Source organism: Vitis riparia, chromosome 5 (assembly GCF_004353265.1).
Source record: "Vitis riparia cultivar Riparia Gloire de Montpellier isolate 1030 chromosome 5, EGFV_Vit.rip_1.0, whole genome shotgun sequence".
NCBI classification, from domain to species: domain Eukaryota; kingdom Viridiplantae; phylum Streptophyta; class Magnoliopsida; order Vitales; family Vitaceae; genus Vitis; species Vitis riparia.
In genome coordinates, this window is record NC_048435.1 from 15,312,321 (window position 1) to 15,334,496 (window position 22,176).

At 35.5% G+C, this 22,176-nt stretch overlaps 1 protein-coding gene across 1 annotated transcript in view; it reads left to right on the top strand.

The window, feature by feature from the left end:
- The window catches only part of LOC117914738 (small subunit processome component 20 homolog), a 65,656-nt gene that overhangs the window by 19,538 nt on the left and 23,942 nt on the right, over positions 1–22,176 (top strand). The window contains exons 7-20 of the mRNA XM_034830194.1: positions 2,745–2,851; positions 5,615–5,797; positions 15,341–15,544; positions 15,668–15,884; positions 15,976–16,050; positions 16,174–16,523; positions 16,836–17,028; positions 17,222–17,468; positions 17,811–18,150; positions 18,949–19,129; positions 19,254–19,394; positions 20,249–20,510; positions 20,649–21,110; positions 21,668–22,131. Of these exons, the coding sequence (XP_034686085.1) occupies positions 2,745–2,851; positions 5,615–5,797; positions 15,341–15,544; positions 15,668–15,884; positions 15,976–16,050; positions 16,174–16,523; positions 16,836–17,028; positions 17,222–17,468; positions 17,811–18,150; positions 18,949–19,129; positions 19,254–19,394; positions 20,249–20,510; positions 20,649–21,110; positions 21,668–22,131 (3,426 nt within the window). The remainder of the gene's footprint in view (positions 1–2,744; positions 2,852–5,614; positions 5,798–15,340; positions 15,545–15,667; positions 15,885–15,975; positions 16,051–16,173; positions 16,524–16,835; positions 17,029–17,221; positions 17,469–17,810; positions 18,151–18,948; positions 19,130–19,253; positions 19,395–20,248; positions 20,511–20,648; positions 21,111–21,667; positions 22,132–22,176) is intronic.

Genomic DNA, 22,176 nt, shown 5'->3' on the forward strand with positions numbered 1-22,176 from the left:
TTTCTTCTTCCTTGAGTGTGCTATATTTCTCTTCTTTGTATTTCTTTCTCTTAGTTGGGCTTGACACTTGGTTACTGTATAACTTTTTGTACATCCTTGAAGGATTTCTAATTCTTCTTTCACTTATCCTTTTAAGATAAATGAAGATGGTAGTTTCTATTCTTTTTTTTTTAAATATATATATATATATATATATATATATTTTTTTTTTTTAGTGGATTTGGTAATTGCATGGTGGATTTGCTAGTAGGATGGGTGTTAGATTCCTTGAGGCTTTTGCAGGATTGCTTCTTGCAGGAGTGTCAAATAAACTGATTGCTTTCTATATGGTTGGGCATTTTTTTTTTCTTTGCAAGAAGGTTCTCTCATTCATATACTTCGTTAGTTTATTGCATAATTTTATTTCTTCTAACAAATAGGGACAACTCCTAAAAATACTAATTTTTAATAAGAAAACAAGAATACAATTAGCTTATTATGACAAGGAAGTTGGAACCAATTACTCAAGAGTACACATTCACTTGAGTACTATATTTTGAATAAATGTTCCTTGTGTGAAAAAAGAAGGTGCACTTGTGATTCAAGAAAATCATCTTGGATGTTCTGATAGAGACAAGTGGCAATCACCTTAAAAGTTTATCAAAGGCACAAAGGAATGGGCTTTGAGGCCCAAACTTTAATTTGGCATTCTCTGGATGATAATGGGCTTAGTTGGGATCTAACCCTCCAGGGTAGCCTAGTTGGTCAAGGCAAACACTGGGAAATGTGGTCCCAGTAAGTGGCACATGGTCTTAGATTCGAATCTTGTCACTGATGATACCCTGAATTTACCTGATGTTGGTTGTTGCGGGGCGGTCAACATCCCGAGGTTTGGGTCCCCATGGATAGTCCTAAGGGCTTGGCCATGGAAGGTTCCTCAGTTATCAAAAAAAGAAAAAAGGAAAAAAAAAAGGCTTAGTTGGGATCTAATATAATTCAATATGGGTTCAGCCTAGAAAGTACATTCCAGAAATGAAATTATGGGCCTAGTCAGTGGCCGTAAGTTCTACTTTCAGTCATTAATTTTGTCATTTTCCACGATTCTTTGATGTGGTCTAGTAGTCAGTCCAAGTTTTTGTTATTTTCAAGTTGCATTACCACTATGTGACTCGTTCCAAGAAGTTTTAAGTCCCCAGAGAAGTTCTATATAGTAGTGATCTATCTTTTGAAAAGAATCAATGAATGAATGAGTGATAAAATTTCCAGCAGCCACTATTTTCTTTGTGTGATACAAAGAGTACTGGGGTGTGAAGCCTAAAGGTTTCTAGGAGTGATTCCTAGAGTTCTTTCAACTACACCACCACTCCTTGCATTTTACTTTTCTGTCTTGCATCGTGTTCATTAATCAGGTCTCAAGAGAATGATATACAAAATACAAGGCAGGGAGAAGTTCCCTTTCGTTACTACTTTAAATCAAATTATGTTGCTTGTGATAATAATTCAATCCTCTTAGGCTACAATTGCAAACCAAAATTTCTATGCTTCGTATATTGCAAGATGTATGATAAATTTTTTAACAATTTCAACTAATCCTAAAATTTGTTAGTACCTATAAATCTTTGCAGTTAAGAAAGACAATTATTGAGATTACTTTTAATCTATTTTGATAATTAGAAAATTTTAGACATATACTCATCTTCCTCTTAAAGAAGAACTGTTTCTTAATCTTTCTTCTTGCTGATTCCCTCTTTGGACAACTCTACATAGTTAACTAACATTAGCATTAACATGAGATCTTTCTTCTTAGCCTTATCTAATCAATCAACCCTAGTGTTTTGATCAGGTTCTGTAATTTAGGGAAGGATTTCACATCCTTCTCTTGTATTCTCATATTTTTAATGAATATGATTTTATTTCTGATAAAAAAAACAATTTACTTTTGCATGTTTTTTAATTTGACTTGGTCAAAATCTTAAATCTAAAGGCTCTCTTGTTGCAAAGGAAAACATTTCATGGATAAAACTAACCTTTTAGAGGGTTTAGCTTGCAAGATAACTATTCTGTTGGTAAAACTTTCCATGATATGTCCAGTTATTTATCATTTTAGGAAGAAGTTTTGAAAGACGTTATCCATTGTTTTTATCCAACATGAAGATTAGCAGGGACCGACCATGTTTTTATTGTGTGCGATAGTTATAATATTCCCATTCTTCTAATTGTACCTTCTTGTTATCAATATATTCCTTTGTCGTTTCCTATCAAAAAAAAAAAAAAAAAAAAAATAATATTCCCATTCTTATAGGACAGATGGATCATGAGCACAATTGGTTCCCTTCTGCTGATGAAACTTAAATTGTGTTTTCTCCAGTTGGAATTGGATGTTAATATCTTACAGTTGTAATACATGATAAGCACAAACAGTTCTGCTGAGCAAAGGTTTATGTTGTTGAGTGTTTCTTTGAGGTTATGCTATAAAAAATGTTTATTTTATGTTGTGGATATCTGCATACCAAAGGGCCCTTCATTCTATCATCTTATGCGTGGTGCACAACCATGAAAATAACATAGTCCAACTTGAACACTCAGGAAAGAAATTTCGGTGGAGTCACAATTTGGGATAATGGCCTGAAATGGAGTAAATCTAAAGGACAGATCTGAGCTGATTCATTATTCCTTGAGAATATTTACAAAAGAACAAGTGCAAGTGAATGCTTGTATGTGAGTTGTTTATCTTTAATTTACTGATGTTCAATCTATTTTTGTAGGGTTACAGTGAAATTAAGATATTACCCCAAGGACTATGTTCAAGAATTTATGGCAGAGGCAGTATCATTCTTACTGAGGAATGCACCAGTTGAACAGCTGATAAAAGGTATTACCATTTTTTCATAGGCAGGAGTGGAGATTATCAGTTAAAAAAAGAAGAAAGAAAACACACACACACACACACACACGAACGCACACACACACGCACACACACACACACACACGCACACACACACACACACACACACACAAGGGCATCTTCCAAGTCCGCATGAAGAATAAAATAGAAAACACTACTCCCCTCCATCATAGTTTTTACACACGCGCGCGCGCGCGCCACACTACTCCCCTCCATCATAGTTTTTACACACACACGCGCGCGCGCACACACACACACAAGGGCATCTTCCAAGTCCGCATGCAAATCTCCAGCTCCATTTCCTGAGGAGGGACTTATTCAGAGAGACAACTTTTTGATCCCTAGCCTCCCATCCTATTATCCAAGCGAACTAATGACCCATCTCAATAAATACAATGATGAGATAAAGAAGAAAATTGTTAGTTATTTATTTATTTTTTTCCAAATTTTTAAAAAATATATATTTTTTTAAGGTAAACTTATAAATGGAAGGAAAAAAAACTTTGAATTAAAGTTTAATTTTTTATTTGTCAATTGAATTGAAAAAACTTTTTAATTAAGAATGCATGAAATATGGAAAACCAAATTGGTAAATTGAGAAACATAATTTTTTTTTAAAATATTCTACAATTTATTATAAAAATACTAGTTATTGTTATATAAATTTAGCTTTTTACTTCCTAATGAATGAAAATATATAATTTACATTAATAAATATTTTGTGAGATAAGAATTGGTTTGACATCTTATCAAACCATAGATTTGGGAATTTGTAATTGTTTTTTTTTTTGATAAGTAAAGAGAAGTATATTAAAATGAAAGAGGAAACACCAAACTAGTGTCCTCTAGGTATACAAAGAGTATACAAAAGCAGCCCCTCGACTCAAAACCAAGGAAGCGAGCCGGAACCCCTACCTATAACAAAAGCCTAGCCACTCAATAAAGCTAACCAGAGACCGCGGGCTCAAAACTATAAACATCCTCACCCATGACCACAGATTACATACAAAAGAATGTTTCAACCTTTGGATTGACAACACCTCATTCCCAAAAGCCAACGAATTTCTTTCCTTCCAAACTGTCCAAAATATACATAAGGGGGCCATTTGCCACGCCTTTTTACGGATTTTCCCCACAAAAGCTCCATGCCACCCCAGGAGAGTTTCCTTAACTGTACCAGAGAGAACCCACTCCACCCCAAAGAGAGAAAAAAGAAGATTCCACAATGTCCTCGTCATAACACAATGGAGTAAAAGATGATCTACTGTTTCTTCTTCAGCAAGACAAAGGAAACACCTATTTGCCAAAGAAAAACCCCTCCTCTGAAGTTGGTCTAGAGTTAAGATTTTGCCCCAGGATGCTTCCCACGAGAAAAAGGCTACCTTTGGCGGCACACTTGCTCTCCAAATACCAACATACGGGAACATAGCTGAACCACCAGGCTCCAAAATAGAGTAGAGCGACTTGACTGAAAAGACACCACTTTTAGATGCTGTCCAAACCATCTTATCCTCGTTCTCCCTTTGCACCCTAAAAGCTTGGGAATTTGTAATTGTTGAAGAGGATCTTGACCCTTACTCTCACATTGCCTTTGGATGTAAATATATAATTTATTGAACTATAAAAAGAAACAAATGGTTCCTAAAGGATGGGCATATCCTTCAAGGCAAAGTGAAGACAGGAACTACAAACAAAAGTTTTCATGCAACCCAAAAATATGTGTTGGAAACATCAGACTTGCTAGAGAGGAACCAATGACCTACATAAGCTCTTAAAGTTGGGAAGTCGCTAATAAAAATGTCTAGCAATTGAGCTCATCCATTGGTGAATTGACATGCAAAGTGAAGAAATGGTGTTAGTTTTATAGATAACATAGCTGTGCATATTATATTTGTTGGTTTTGTCTTCCAATAATGAATTCTTAGGACAAAAATTTTGAACAAATATGGCATCTCTTGTTTTCACTGTTTGGTGTGTCATGGGTGCTTCCCTCATTGGTAATAGAGACTCTTTTAAGTTGGCATGGGTCTTTCATAAGTAGAAAGGGGAAAAGGTGTGTTGGGCCACTTTTCTATGCCTTTTCTAGACAGTTTGGAAGGAAAGGAACAATAGGGCATCCGATAACAAAGAGTATTCTGTGCAAGGGATTAAACATTATTTTCTTTGTAATCTTTGGGTGTGGTCCAAATTGTTTATAGCTCTTGTCCCTTCTATTATAAATTTTGTGGATTGGATGAGTTCTTCTTGAGGGGGTGCCCTTTTCTGTTGTCCCTCTTTGTTTTTTGATGGCACTTTTAGGCATCCATTGTAGACTCCCTATGTACTTTGAGGTGCTTTTTTGGTGTTACTCTTTATAATATTCGCTTTCTTTATCCATCAGAAAAAAAAGAGCAAAAACTATATATGTCATATGATATCTCCTTTTCGGTTTACAAGGGGTGGAGCTGTTACCGCATGTGTGTGTATTGTGTTGTTTGCTGTTTATTTTTTCCTTTTATGGTACCTTTCCTTATCACCTATCTCTCTGTTTTTTATGTGCTCAGCTTGCATAAATATATACTTTTTATATTGTTGTACTTGTCATTAGTTTGTATTTACTTCTAATTATAGAGGGGTGGTGGAACAAGATTCTTCTAGCTGCTACCAAATAGCTGTTAGAAGGCTCTGTGGAGTTGTACTTGAGCCTCTGTCTGTGGACTGATAACATTATTGATCACTGGAATGGGACAGGTGTTAGAAAGATCATGTTGGAAGCTGTCAAAAAGCCATTACTTATGAGAAAATCAGGTGTCTGTGCTTTGTTTTATTATGCTATGAGAGGAACTTCATCCAGGTTTCATTCAAGAGCAGAGAAAGTATTGCGGTTATTGATGGACAGTTCCATTGTTGGAATTGGTGATGAGTTCACACAAGGCAAGCAATCTCTCAAAAGGCTTATATATTTTATTTTTTTATTATTATTTTTTAACAGTGAGGGATCATTTAGGTGCTATGCTGCACAATTATAACAATTTTAAATGTGTTTCACAATTTGAAAAGTTTAAAATGTATTAGTTTGACAATTTAAGGCTTGTAGTCTGGGTTTGTGGGTTTCGAAGCTCAAGAAGCCTAAACAGTGAATGCATTAGGGTTAAGTTTCACACTTCGTATTTTAAATAAAAATTCAATTTGAAAATGGGAAACATTTTGAAGGATGTTTCTAATGCAATGAATAAAATGATGTATGTTAGTTGTACACCTTAAACTTCAAAACCACAAAAACAATAATTAGTTGTTATATTGAGAAAAATATTGCTCTTGATAGAGTAAGGGCTAGAAAATAGCAGATTTGCCTCAGCTTAAAGTGGTGAGGAGTGATAAAAAGCGAGGATGCTGGTTAACTTTCATTATATAATGAACATAGAAACCACTTTCTATGTGTTCAAGTTGTATTGGAATTTTTATTATCAAATGCTAAACTTAGTCACATTTGGTGTGGCTATTTTATTATCTAAAAACTCTTAATGGTTGCTAAAGAGCATTATTGTGTGTTCAGTTAAGACACCCAAACACTTTACGAAAGAAAACTTTTAAGGCCTAAAAGCACTTTGAATAAAGCTGTGGATGTATTGTATCTGTGGAAGAGCTTACAGAAAAAGGTCTCAGAATTTAGTTTAATTTAACTTTTTTGTTATTAAATTTACCCATTCTTTACCCTAGTCTTTTCAAAGAACTACTTTACTTGAACTTATAGTTATACTGAACACGATTTTAGGATCAGGACTTAATATTGAGGAGATTATAAGCTTTATCACTGCCCATTAGAAAGGCAGATGGTTGAGAAATCGATGATTGACAGTTAAAAGCGATCTCCAATATATAAGACTGGTCCGAGATGAGTACATAGACCTTTTCAAGAGGATAGGATTAGAGAAACATCTTCCAAATGGATAGAGATAGAGCCTTGGACCCTGGTGGGTTGACAATGACATTTTACCAAAACTATCATATCATCTTAAAGGAGCAAAAAACCAAGGTTCCAATAGGGTAACACCCAAAGGGGGGTGCATGGATGTATTTCAAAGATTTTAGTATAAGATTTTAGATTTTTGATAGGAAACGACAAGGAAATATATTGAAAGAATTAAGAAGTACAAAAGAAGGATGAAGAATTCTCCCACAAAAGCAGACAGAATTCTCCCACAAAAGCAAACTAAACAGTTTGTAGTTCCAATGGGGTGGTCTAGCTAAGACAGTTTGTTTGTTGTTGTTACCTTTTAGCTTGTTGTTTAGTATAAGAGTTGAGATTTTTAATCCAATTAAATCTTTAAGAATTATTTAATCCTTTTTAACTCAATTAAAAACTGTAAGAAATTAGGAATGATTAATGGCAAACTTATGATAAAAAAAATAAATTAATGGTAAACTAACACACACATGAGACAAAAGGTTTTTTATGTGGAAAACTCTCACACTACTTGTGAAGATAAAAAACCACGGGGTCTAAGACCTCAGATAAAAATTCCACTATACGAAATTGTAATACACAATTTTACCTTGCATACGCTACCAAAGAATTGCTTTCCAACACCTATATCATGATTTACGTCCGTGACACAGCACTTCGAGTGCTCCAATGAATTTGCCTCAGCCTTTGAGGGGATGTAAGTCTCTTCAACAACCTAGAGTTCATTGAAAGAACCTTTGAGAGCCTTTGGAAATGGTAAGGTAAGTTAGGGTTTTTCTTGAATAAAAACATCTTATCCTAAAACACATTTAGGTAGGGTATATATAGGTCCAAAAACCAATGAGGTTCGGAAACAAAATTTTCTTAAAAAAATAAAATCTCAACTTTCCAAAAATTAATTAAGACATTTGAACTCAATTTTAAAACTTTTGATCCAACCCTACCTTGTCAAAAAAACTAACTTGCCTTTACTCAAACCTTTTCAGACTTACCTGAGACGGTCCAGTTGATTAGATGACAACCTTGAATCTTCAATGGAGAATAAGTCACCGTCTAAAAAGATCCTATTTCAGAATGAAAAGGAAGAAAATTATCAACGACAAAAACAAAACATAATGCCCTAACAAGGAGAATTTAGTTTGTGTTTTTAGGGAATTTTACAATAGTAGAATAATCAAATAGGGTACAAACTCAATTTCCATTGCACTTGTCCAAAAGAATTCTATTAATCTTAAGGTTAAAGATTTTAGGCCTATAGGTTTGGTTTATAGCCTTTGTAAGATAAGTGTGAAGGTTCTTTATAGACACCTTCATGAGACATTCTTCATGATATACTGATGATAAATGAAGTAATTGATAGGAGATGAGAATTAAGGGAGGAAAGAGAAGAGAGTAGGGGTTTCAAAATTAGCAATTGTCCATTATTAATAAGGTTCTTCTAGGAAAATGGTGTTGGATATTTGTGATTGAGAGGGAGTTCTTTTGGAAACGGGTAATTTTAGGAAAATATTGAAGGCAAAGGGGGGTTGCTGCTCTAAATGAGTGAGGGAAGGGTTCTAGGTGGGTGTGTAGAAGACAATTAGAAGTGGGTGGAAGACCTTTAATGGTAAAATCGACTTCAAGATGGGCTATAAGAGGAGGGTGGAATTTTGGAAGGATAGATGGTGCAGTGACGTATCCTTAAAGGTAGCTTTTTAGGATAGCCATTGTCAAAGATGCATGAGTAGCTGAGATGTGGAAGCATGATGGGAAGGGGATTTGTTGGAACCATAGGTTGGCAAGATATATTCATGATTTAGAGTTGGAGTGGATGAAGACCTTTTTTAGGAGGTTGTAAGTGCAGGCTATTAGTAGGGATATAGAGGTGGTTTGGCTGAACACGAAGAGTGACATTTTCTATATTAAGTCTCTCTATTCTTCTTTATCATGCAAAAGATGGATATGTTCCTTTATAGTCTTGTTTGAAATTCTTGGGTACCATCGAGGGTTACTTTTTTCGCATGGGAAGTTATGTGGGGTAGGATACTAAAATTAGATCAACTCAAAAGGAGATGATGAAGCATATTGAACAAATTCTATCTATGCAAAGGAGAAAGAACAATTGGTGGAGAAAGTGGATCCGAAGATCTCTTCATTTATTAAGTTTATAGTGTTTATTAATGTGAGTGCAAAGATTAGTTAGACACCTTTTATGTTACACGGGCTTGGGTGCAAATTCTAGGTGTTATATGTCTAGGTGTCAAATTCTTTGCATCCCAAAATCTTAGGACACATGGACTCAACTAAAAAGGATCTCAATTGTTGGTGCGGGTAATTGATTATGACATTAATTATCATATGTTTTTTTATTTTAATTGAATGTTTAAACATTATTGGAAATTTTCTACTTATCTTTAGATTTTTAATATATTAATTCTAGTACTTATTTTTTACTATATTAATTATTATATTTATCTTTAAATTTTGTGTGTTATTAATTATCATATATTTTTTTATTTTAACTATTAAACATTATTGAATTTTTTTTAAATTGTAAATGTGAAACATATTTATGATAATTTTTTTATTTTAATAGGATTGTGAGAGAAACTTTAAGAAACTAAATGGGAACATATTTATTATTTATCATAAATGTTGAGAACTTTAAGGAAAATATATAGTGGATTAAATATATAGTTGTTTTTGATTGAACCTTTATTAGGTGAAAATTTCCAAAATTTATGTTTTAATTATTTACATTGAAGCTAATTTATTTTTAAATTTTATAGGAATTAAGTTTTATTATCTTAACATTGCTATAGTACAACTTAACCATAATTTTTGTGTAAATATATTTCTTAAATCTTGTTATTTGAAGTTGATAAAATTAAATTGAATTTAATGTATTTTTTCAAAAGAACATAGATAATTATTATGATTTAAAAAAATTAGAAATAGATAAAAGTCAAATAACTTATATTGATGTTATTTAAAAAGAAAAAAAATTAAGAAATTAAAAAAAATAAAATAAAGAAAAGGATAAAGTTGTATTCATTGCAATCCAAGTGTGTTAGACATGGATCTCACACCCGCACCCATGTCATATCGTGTGGGCACGAGTATTTTGGTTGAAATGAAGTATACATGTATCACATGACACCTTAAAAGGACTTTGCAAGGTTAACCCTTATTGTAAAGAGAGTTGATTGATCATATTTTTTTACATTGTCCAATAACTTTAGGGCTGTGACACAATCTATTCAGATAAGAAAAGATGGATTGAGCTCAACCTATGAGTAAATGCGACATGGTGATCACTTTGTTTAGGGAGCTCTAAGCTCTAATAGAGCCCTTTAGCAAACTGCTTCACATTGCTTTGGGCTGTGTGACAAGAGAGACATGCTCGGATCTTTGAGGATAGGTGGAGGATGCCAGAGATGTGGGATCTACTTCACTTCTATTCCTCTTTTTGGGCCTCTTGTATTGATGCTTTTAATCACATTTCTTTCAATGCCATCCAATATGTAGATCAAAAGGGTTTGGTCAACAATGAGAGGAGCTTAGTCTAGTTTTGAGAAGATGATGTCTATGTACAACAATTTTATGTGGTCTAACCTATTTTGTATAGTTTGGAGTTCAATTATATTTTGAAAAGTTTTTGCATTTGTGGGAAGGATTGCTCATCCTTCTCATAAACGTTTTATTCATAATTAATACATCTTTGTTTTTTAGGGAAAAAAAAAGACTTTTCAAGGTAGTTGTTTATTACCCTTTTTCTTTTGGTTGTCATAGATAAGGCTAGAATGTGACCTTTTTTTTCCCCCTTTTCAACAAAGGAACAATGTTTACTTATCAAAAAAAAAAAAAAGGAACAATGTTTAGATAACCTTAAGACTTTTTCAAGCTTTTCAGGGTTGTGCTTGGCTCTAAGATCAACATTGAAAAACTGTAGCTGCTACTGGTATCAATCGCTTAAACTGCATAGACAGATTAGTTGCCTTTATGGGATGTAGACAGGGTTGTGACTTCTTGTTTAACTAGGTCTGCCCCTTGAAGGGAACCCTGGGGCGTCTCACTTCTGGGTTCTAGTGGTGAAGGTCTCCCAATGTCTAGATGGTTAGGAGAAAGCCTCTCTGTCACTTGGATGCAGGATCACTGTAATTCAAATGTGTCTGGCATATGTCTTAACCGTATGTGTGTTTAAAATTCCCATTAGAGTCTTGTATCAAGAAATTCAAAGAGTTCTTTTAGTTGGAGTTAGGGGTTGGTTGGAGAAGCCACCTTGTTTGATGGGACCACATTAGCAGGGCCACGTCCACGGGAAATTATAGGTTGAGGTGGATTTCTTTGAGGAATATTAGTTCTCGCTGGGTAATGCTTGTGGTAATTCCTTAGAGAGTAAACTCTTTATGGAATAAGGTGATTAAGAATATGTGCAATTTGCATGATAATGGGTGGGTGCTACCATCTTTGTTAGGAACTCACTTTGATGCCCTTGGAAAGTTACAACCCAATCTTATCTTGACCTTATTTCTTGTTGGTGATGGTTCCTCTGTTCTTCTTTAGGGGGATCTGTAGTGGGGAGATCAGCCTTAATCTGGCTTCCCTTGTCTTTATTGCCTTCCTAGGATGAAAGGTCTCCTTCTTGTGAAAATCTACTCCTTTCTGTGTGACTCTCCATCTTGGAATGTTGATCTTTTGTGGAAGTCATTTAAATAAAGAAATTGAAGATCTGTAAGCCCTTTTGTTGTTTTTGCCCAGTGTTCCTTTCCACAGGCCATCTGGATGAGAAAGGTGTTTGACCTTGGTTTCCAATGCCATTCTCTCTTAAATATTTCTTCCTAGTCCTTTCTGAATTGACTCTCCTTCTTTTGCTCAAGGCAAGTTCTTCTGGACATCTAGAACTCCTGAAGATCTGGACACTTTCTTGGTCGATGACTAATAAAGAGGAACATACTAATAATATGCTATAACTTAGGAGACCCCAAAAAAGGATATTATCCCAAATTGGTATGTTCTATTTCTCTCCTCAATTGTCCTTTTGCTTTGGAGGTGTGGCATAACATCTTTCCTCCCAAATGGGTAGTTGACTACGAATGATGGACGTATGTATTAATCTGGTTACTGTTTTTGGGGTTTAACTGTAAGTTACAGTGCTAAATGTTCACAGGTAGTTTTGGAAATTGATTTTACAGGATTATATTGACTGTAAAGCTTATATTCCATGGATATTTTTTTTTTTTTGATAAGTAAACGCACAGAGAAAAAAATATTAGAATAAAGGGTGCCTTAAGGCTGACCCAAAGCATATGGGGGTATACAAGAGGCGTCAAAAAGCAAGAACAAAAAGAAGAGGGGATACAAAAAATCACCAGCCCTCAACTAGAACCCAACTAATCAAAAAAGCTGATTAAAGGAAGAGGTCCTTCATCTACAATCGACTTAGTCCAAACCCAAAAATTATATACAAAAGAACTTTTCATTCTATGAATCGAAAGCTCCTTATTTTCAAAAGCAATTCTATTTCTTTCCTTCCAAATCGCCCAAAAAAGACATAAAGGGGCTGCTATCCACACCTTAGTATGCTTCTTGCCCATATTGATACCATGCCAAACAAGAAGGGCATCTCTAACCGAATAAGGAAGGACCCACATTACGCCAAAAAGAGCAAACAATAACTCCGATAAAACTCTTGCCTTGGTGCAATGAATTAGAATATGATCAATAGACTCTTCTTCTGCACAACAAAGGAAACATCTATTAGCTAAAATCCACCCCCTCTTTTTAAGATGATCCAAAGTTAACACATTACTCCAAGAGGCTTCCCAAGCAAAAAAACCCACTTTAGTAGGAACACAAGGGCTCCAAATGATGCTATTAGGAAACTGAACAACACTTTTGGAATCTAGAGCACTATAAAGAGATTTGATAGAGAAAATCCTGTCCTTAGTCTCTTTCCACAACACTATATCTTCCAAATTAGGATTAAGTCTCCTTCCTTGTATTGTCACAAGTAACCTCTTTGCCTCCTCCACCTCCCAATCATTGAAAGGCCTAGAGAACCTAGGGCTCCAAACCCCTTCCTCTCTTGATGAGTCCCACAACTTTACTAACCAAGCCTCTTTTGAAGCCGTTAAGGCATACAAAGAGGGGAAAGATTCACAAAGAGCAAAGTTCCCACGCCATTTATCTTTCCAAAATTTCACTCTTCTGCCATCCCCCACAGAAAATACAACTTTGTTTTGCAAAAGAGACCCTTCCTTCCTGATTTCCTTCCAAAATCCTGCACCAAACCCCTTCCTCACCGCCCTAGTACACCACCCCCTTTCTTCCTTCCCAAACTTCCTACTAATAACATGCTTCCAAAGAGTCTCCCTTTCATTCGCAAAACGCCAATTCCACTTACATAAGAAGGCCCTATTAAGAGTAGAAAGACGTCTAACTCTCAAACCGCCCTTCCTTTTTTCCTAACAGACGGTATCCCACTTTACAAGATGAGACTTCCTCTCCAAAGCTCCCCTTCCTCACAAAAAATCCCTTTGAATTTGTTCTAATCTTAATCTAACCACTCTTGGAATACACAATAAAGACATCAAATAGATGGGCATACTAGACAAAGTACTGCGAATCAGAGTGATTCTCCCTCCTTTAAAGATACATTGCCTCTTCTACATGGCAAGCCTTTTCCGAAATATCTCCTCCACCCCATCCCAAGTAGCCACGAACTTGTGTTGTGCACCCAAAGGAAGCCCTAAGTAAGAAGTTGGAAGCCTCCTCACTTTACAACCAAACTCGAGAGCTGAAGCCTCCAGATTCTCTACTCTCCCTACCGACAAAATTTCACTCTTATCCAAATTGATTCTCATACTTGAGATGACTTCAAACTACATCAACAACCAGCTTAAATAAGCCATTTGATCTTGGGAAGCCTCACAAAAGACCAACGCATCGTCAGTGAACAACAAATGAGAGACCAAAACCCCATCTCCACTTCTTCCCTTTATCCTGTAGCCTGATAGATTACCCCCCTTTCACTACTCTAAAGATGAGCCTACTAAGAGCCTCCATCTCGATCACAAATAAGTAAGGAGAAAGGGGATCTTCCTGATGCAGTCCCCTTGAACTGTTGAAGAATTCCGTCGAAGTGCTATTTATCAAAACAAAAAACATTGTAGTGGAAATGCACCTGGAAATCCAACCAGTCTACTTCTCCCCAAAACCCATTCTTTGCATCACTAAAAACAAAAAATTCTAGTTTAAGTGATTATACGCCTTCTCTATATCCAACTTGCACAACACCCCACTCTCATTCCGTTTCAGCAAAGAATCTATTGCCTCGTTGGCAATTAGAGTAGTGTCAAGAATTTGTGTTCCCTCAATGAAAGCGTTTTGAGCTGAAGACACCACCTTGCCCACTACCTTCTTAAGCTTATTAGCTAACACTTTTGCCAACAGTTTGTACAAGCCTCCCACCAAACTAATCGGTTTGAAATCTCTAAGGTCCTCCACGCCCACTTTTTTTGGGATTAAAACCAAAAAAGTAGAATTCAAACTCCTTACAAATCTTCCCTGCTCATGGAACTCTTTAAAGAAACTCATAACCTCATCTTTCACAAAATCCTAGCAGAACTGCCAGAAACCTAGAGAGAAACCATCTGGACCGAGAACCTTATCCCCATTCAAATATGAGAGAGCGGAAAAAACCTATCCACTATAAAAACCTCCTCCAATCTAGCAGCTTCCTTAACATCAATTCTATAAAAATCCAATCCATATAGAGATGGGCGCCAATCACTAGGATCTACCAGAAGGTTCTGGAGAGCACTAACCATGCCCCCCTTAATTTCCTGCTCTTTTGTTAACCAAATTCCATTCAATTTGATCTTAGACATACAATTTCTTCTTCTATGGGAATTAGCCATCCTATGGAAGAAGCCCGTATTTTTGTCACCTTCCCTCAACCGCACTTTTCTTGATTTTTGTCTCCAAGAAATCTCCTCCATAAGAGCCCATTTCTTAAAATCCTCTTTTGCTTCCTTTCTAGCTTCCAACTCCTCCATCAATAAAGAATGCAACTTCTCCTTAGAGTCCTAGAAAGCCACTATGTCTAGAGCCAAACTCTTATTCACTCCCACCTTCCCAAAAACATCCTTGTTCCGAGTCTTTAAAATGGCCTTCAAAGCCTTTAATTTCTCTGCAAGGATAAAGCTAAAGGATCTGCTGAAACTGAAACCTTGCCACCACCCTTTAAAATGGCCTTCATGGCCTTCATATTCCATGGAGAATAATTCTAGTTTAATGGTTAATCTGCCTTTATCAGGTGATTAGTTTTGGGGGATTCCTGAATTGTCATGATCATATTCTTATTTGGCCTGTCTAAGGTTCTCCAAGTCCTTATTTACTCTTTTGTTGGTTCTTAGTAGTACGGGTAGATATGTTCATGTTATATGTGGACCTTCATATGTCTGCTTATGATTTTGGGACTTAATTGAATTCTCTTTCTCTTTTCTTTTCCTCTGCCTCTCTCACAGGTTCAGACAGTGTTGCTGAAGTCATAATTACTGTCTTTCAAAGATTATGTGAGGAGCTGGAGTCCAAGGAACTGAATTTGTTATGGGATTGCTTCTATGAGGATATAACTGAATGTGTAACTAATGGATGCTCCATGCATCTGGCACGTCTGTTGTTTGTGCTTGTTTCTACTCTTCAAATTGATAATGGTCTTAAGATATCTGGTAACTTATTAAATTGTTTCATAAGCGTGCTTTTTTTTTTTTTTTTTTGGGTTGGATTATTGTTTCAGCTATGTTTGTGCTTCTCTTGTTGCTAAGGACATGACCTGTTAAATTTTTGTGCAGATTACCAACCAATGCTTGAACTTGTGAGGTTGCTTGTGCGAACGTTTATCATACCTTCTAATATTGTGGTGGCAGAGGACCATTTGTCTGAAATTGTTGATAAGGTTCTGCAGTTAATGCTTTGCATTCTTGATGGACTTCATATTTCTAATGATATGTCAACTATCTCTAGCCTTTCGTCGCAATGGGCACCTGCATTTGAATTAAGGAACCCAAGGTATCACCTTTGCTGAAATTGTTTTGGTTTTATTTTGTTTTCAAGCAACTATCCAATTTCTTATTTTAACATACTCTGTCTTGGATTTCAGTTTGCTAAATTTTATTAAATCACTGCTTTCCAAGGACCCTTACATGGTATATACCTTCAGAATTAATATTTTAAGGTAATACTGTCATTATTATTTCTTGTTTTTTGTGGTTTGTTGCCTGTCCACATATTGTTAATTTTTGGTTTTTTTGATCAGGAATGACTTCATATTGTTAACATTTTGTCCTTGTATTTTCAGTGCAATGAATTCTTTAATAGAAACTTCGCCAGAAGAAGTTATATTTCTGATGCTGATGTTCAATGAGAGATTGCAAGTGGATATGCAAAGCTCTAGTTTCTTAGTTGGGGCATCAGAAGAGGGAGTTTCAAGGATCTGCAGTTTCTTGCAGGAGGCCCTATTGTATTGGACTGGGGTGATAAATGATATAGTGCATAAGGATCTATCATCTGTTCCATCTTGTGAGGTGAAATTACCTATGCTGTGGGGAATCATTGGTTGCTGTTCTCATATGTTAGGTATCCAAGCAGACCCTTCCTTGTTAATGGGTTTGGTAGATGCTCTTGATCAACTTCTGATGATTGAAGCAGGTATGTTATCTTCATGGACAATATACTGTTTATCATGGCTTTGCCTGGAACCTGTGCATTTTGTTGGTTCATCATGAGAATTAGTTCAGATTGCGGACTTCTGACTCTGATCATAGATTTGAATCTCTTGATTCATACAAGCATGGAAGTCCTTATTCTGACTCCAATCATTTTTTTTCAGCCATATGAATGAATTTGATAGTACCAATTGGTTATAACAAGCTAATTGAGTGGTATCTTCTTTAGAGGGATTGCATAGCTTCTGGATTTATTTGTGATCACTCACAAGTGATTAACATGAAATTGCTTCAGACAATGTTGCAGGTTTTCCTAAAAGCACTTGGCAAAGCTTAATGGGTGCGGCTTTAGGTTCTTTTCATAAATTAGGTTCTTTTAAAAAATCTGGAGTTGAAGAAACAAACAAATTTTTGCATCTTGCCAAACGATACAGATCATCTTCCCAAGTATTATTTTCTGTGGCTGAGTTGTTGGATTCCATGCATGGGTAAGTTGATTTATCTCAATATTGATATAGTTTAAAACCTTTTTTTGTTTACTTAATTATGTCTATTGTAGTGCTTCTTAAATTTTGGGCTGTGGTTTAAAATATTCAGTGGCTTTTTTTTTTCCTTTTAAAAAGGCCTTTATGACCTTTTCTTTGTGCTTTTGATCACCTTTTCTCATCATATTAATGGCAGGTCTACAATCCAAGAAAACAATGGTCATATGAAATTTCATCCAGAGCTCAAAGCAGAGAAGGCTGTGGATGCATTTGACATGTTTTCTGAGAATTTGAGCCACCCAGACAAGAGTATTCGTGTTTCAACTCTGAGAATATTGTGTCACTATGAACCTCTGAATGGTGAATCAAATATTCAGCCTGTTGAGAAGAAAATGCAAACTGAAGTTTCTCCTACTTCTTATGCGGAAATACAGCGCAATAATGTGTGTAGTTCTATTCCCATTTCTGCTATTATTATTTTGGAATATTTGGGCCACAAGTCAAAATATTTCTTACTTTGTAAAAATAACCTTCATATTTTATACGCTGTAAATATGTCCTCAAACAGGCAAAAATACAGCTTATGTTATTTTACACCAAGTGTTTTGATGTGAAATGGGTATAAACAAGTTTGGTGAAGGGTATTGTGAACAAAAGATTTTTCTTCTTGTTTTAAAAAGGTGAGGGTTATTTTTCCAAAATGGGGATTATTTTGGCCCTTTTAGTCAAATATCCCTATTATTTTCTGGGTTCTTATTAGTTCATGACTTTGTTCCAAATTTCAGGTTCTTCACATCCTCTTTTCCATTGAAGATACTCCTCTTTCAATTTCTACCAGCAGGAAAGTTATTCTATCCATCTCTAAAATACAGATGGACCTCTCTGCTGCTAGGATTTGTGAAGCTTATATACCAGTTCTTTTGAACGGGATTATTGGCATTTTCCACAACCGATTTAGTTATTTATGGGATCCAGCAATTGAGTGCCTCTCAGTGCTGATTAGCAAACATGTTGGACTTGTATGGGACAGACTTGTTTCTTATCTTGAGCAATGCCAATCTGTATTTTTAACAACTCATGATCTATCAGAAGGGATTAACATTGAAGTCTGCGGCAAGACAAGTGGTATGTGCTAACTTGATGTTTTCTATTTGCAGGGCTTTTCACTTTTCATGTGTGTTTAACCTTAGAGGGATGCTTGTCTTGATGCTTTTTGTGTTTTATGGTGCATGGTTGTGGATTTGTGTTGGGCAAAGGAGGGCACATGTCCCCCTAAACCTCTAGGCCACTAAAGATTTAGGGAGCAAAAGGTCCCTCTCATTATTGGACAATGGACTTGAGCCCTTGTACTGCATCTCTCAATCTGGAAAAGATTCAAAATTTACCACTGTGGTACAGATAATCACATTGTTGATGTTCTGATGATAATCTTAGCCTGAAAGGTTCTAATCAGAAAATGACCATATTCCCATGCTGGAAATATCTCTAACAAAAGCTTACTTCTTCCCAATAAAGAGCTGCACTTGTACCACTTTTCCGATTTCTCTCAGTATTTTGTTTTTTGTTTTTAAACCTTTTTTAGTATTATTTGTGATTGTATTTTGGTATTCTTATATTAAAATTTTGTTAAAATTTCTTATTAAAATTTATTGGTGAAATTATAATTTCCCAAAATTTTTCATAGGTCTTTGGGGTATAAAAAAAATATTGGAATTACTATGATTTGATTTGAATTTCATAGCCCCCTGATAAACTTTCTGGCTCTGTCACCGATGGTGCATGTTCTTAGGTTCATTTTGTGTTTTCTTTTCTTTTCTTTTTTTGTTTTTAAATTAAAATAAGCAACTAGTGCATTATTGATCCTTATTGGTATTTCTATTGATCCATTGGGAGTCTAATATTTAGTCTGGATTTGATTTTCAGAACTTGTTGAACGTTTCAATTTGTTTGTGAATCCTGCATCAGATAGCACACCATGTGCAACAGTATTATCCTTGTTGCTCCGGTGCTTACAAAAGATTCCAGTTGTCGTAGAATCTCGTTCCCGAAAAATTATACCTTCATTTTTGAAATTTTTGGGCTATGCTAATGATGATATCATGAGGTAATCAATTTCTGTGCTTGTTCCTTTAATTGGATATTTGTCTTTTTTCCATTTAATCTTGTGCAGAAGTCCTTTCAAAGTCTCTCTTTTAAAACTGTAAATATCATTTCTTTTTTGATTGCAGTGTGGGATCGTTCCATACACATGCTTGTAAAGGCAAAGAATGGAAGGGAGTCCTTAAAGAATGGTTGAACTTATTGAGAGTGATGCGGAACCCCAAGTCTTTTTATCGAAGTCAATTTCTTAAAGATGTTCTTCAAAATAGGTTGGCATTATTATTGTTATTATTATTATTACTACTACTATTATTTTATCATAAACAAGCATTTTATTACAATAGTTTAAGTAAATATAAAGAAGGATGAGAAATCCTTCCCCAAATGACAACCACTACATGATTCTGATAAAAAGTGAGAAACAACTATCTACTCTATATATTGTTGGAAATGCATATCTAAAGATCTTTACAGGTACAAGCTCAAAAGCTTTGGGTGGGGGGTTTAGAAAATCCCCTACAAAAGAAATCAACTGAATGGCTCCCTGTTTTGCTAACATATCTACCATATGGTTAGCTGCCCAAGGAATCCAGCAAGATGAACACCCCAACACTAGGGTAATATAAAAAAATTTAGCATAGCCATCCATCAAACCTCTGTGATCGTCTCTCCTTAGGACTACTGCAAAATCCCTGTCTACTAGAAGGTTGGATAAACCCTCAGCTTTAGCTAGTTTTAGGCCTTCTAACAACACTATTATCTCCACCTTGATGGTTGTAACCACATTATTAGAGAATGCTCTCATTAATGTTCCATAATGATCTGTAAGTGTTCCTCCAATTCCCAATTGTCCTGGATTACCCGAAGAACATCCATCAAAATTCAACTTGATGCTGCCAATAGATAAGGCATCCATGTAGGGAGTATCTCTTCAAACAACCTAGTAGATCTGCTTACTGGGTTCCAGTTTAGCAGTGATAGGTTGGCATTATTTTAGATGTTACATTTTTTGTAATTCTTCCACTACTTTTCCTTTGTATTCAAGTGTTTCAGTTAAAAGATTGAACTTCAACATAGCAATTTCTCTGAAACTGCTTCAATTTCATTTGGGTGTTTTTACCAGGCTTCTCGATGAAAATGATGCTGAAATACAAATGCAAGTTCTTGATTGCCTGTTATTTTGGAAAGATAATTTCTTACTACCATATGATCAGCATCTGAAAAACCTGATCAGTTCAAAAAATTTGAGAGAGGAACTCACAACATGGAGTTTATCCAGAGAATCTAATCTTGTTGAAGAGCAGCACAGAACTTGTCTTGTGCCTGTAGTTATTCGATTATTGGTACCAAAAGTCAGAAAATTGAAAACTCTCGCCTCCCGCAAGGTATACTTTATTTGAATTAAATTTTTTCTGAGGGTAAAACATTTATATTAGTATTGTGGGGTTTTCCACTTTCTGTTTTTGGTTATAACATCCTAAATAGGCTAAATTAGTCTTCATGATTTATCCTGTTTTTGTCAGCACACGAGTGTACATCACCGAAAAGCAGTTCTGGCTTTTATAGCTCAACTTGATGTCAATGAGCTGGCTCTTTTTTTTGCGATGCTACTAAAGCCATTGCTGTCTATTTCAAAGGGAAGTGATACTACTGCTGACTGGTTTTGGAGTTCACATGAAAATTACATGAATGACTTTCAAGCATTCAATGTCCTAAAGTTTTTCACTGTGGATAACATAAATTCCCTTTCTTGGAAGAAGAGATACGGTTTTTTGCATGTTATTGAAGATGTTCTTGAAGTTTTTGATGAATTCCATGTTATACCTTTTCTCGATCTGTTAATGGGTTGTGTTGTACGAGTGTTGGGGAGCTGCACATCAAGTCTTGAAAGTGCAAAGAGCAGTGGATATTCTCTGGTGGAAAATTATTCTAATGTCAACCTCAATGTACCTGAGAAAGATGGTGTAGTGGCAAATCCGATCATGGTAACATTTTTATCATGCTGAAAATGATGAACAGATATAGTAAAGAATTCTACTATCAAAGTTGATTATTACTGCCTTATCTAACCAATAATTTTGTTACTGGCCTCCTTTAATGCCAAAAGGAAGAGAACTAAGCTATTTCTTACAATTATTTGTTAGGCCAGTTGAAATCATCGAACCCGTCAGTCATGTTTAAAGAATTGTGCTTTTTTCTTTCCAGAGCAAGTCTGGTTCATTACCACCTTCCTTTTACAATGTGTTTTCTTGGGTTTATTGGCATGTGCAGTGATTTGTTTTTTTTTTTGAATAAAAGTATTATTAAACTGGAAGTAAATAAATATTTGTACATATTTTGTTAAAGTTATAAATCATTTTCCATCTGTAGCTCTGAATAGCAGTTGAAAGTGAGGGAGCTTTCTAACCATAAATATCCTCTGAACCTTGGTTTAGGTGGTAAAAGGGTGGATGAGGTTGGGTTGGTATAGGGTTTGAATCTCTTGATGTTCCTGTTTGTCTAGCAAAATGGCTTTCTGACCACAACTCTGGATTTTCTGCAGACTAGCACTGCTGTGAAGCAGTTGAAGGATTTGAGGGCTTTGTCCTTGAAGATCATTTCTCTCGTCCTTAATAAGTATGAGGATCATGATTTTGGTTATGAGTTCTGGGACCTATTCTTTACATCAGTGAAGCCTTTGGTTGATGGTTTCAAGCAGGAGGGTTCTAGTAGCGAGAAACCAAGTTCACTGTTCTCTTGCTTTGTTGCTATGAGTAGAAGCCACAATCTTGTATCATTATTGTACAGGGAAAAGAATCTTGTTGCTGATATATTTTCAATTTTAACTGTTACAACAGCATCTGAAGCTATTATATCTTGTGTTCTTAAGTTTATTGAGAACCTGTTGAACCTTGATAGCGAATTGGATGACGAAGACGTCACTATCAAAAAGGTTCTACTTCCGAACATTGAGACTCTTATCTGCAGTTTGCATTGTCTTTTCCAAAGTTGTAATGCAACAAAAAGGTAAGAATTGTGCCCTTTGAATAATTTGGTTACATATTGGTGTCT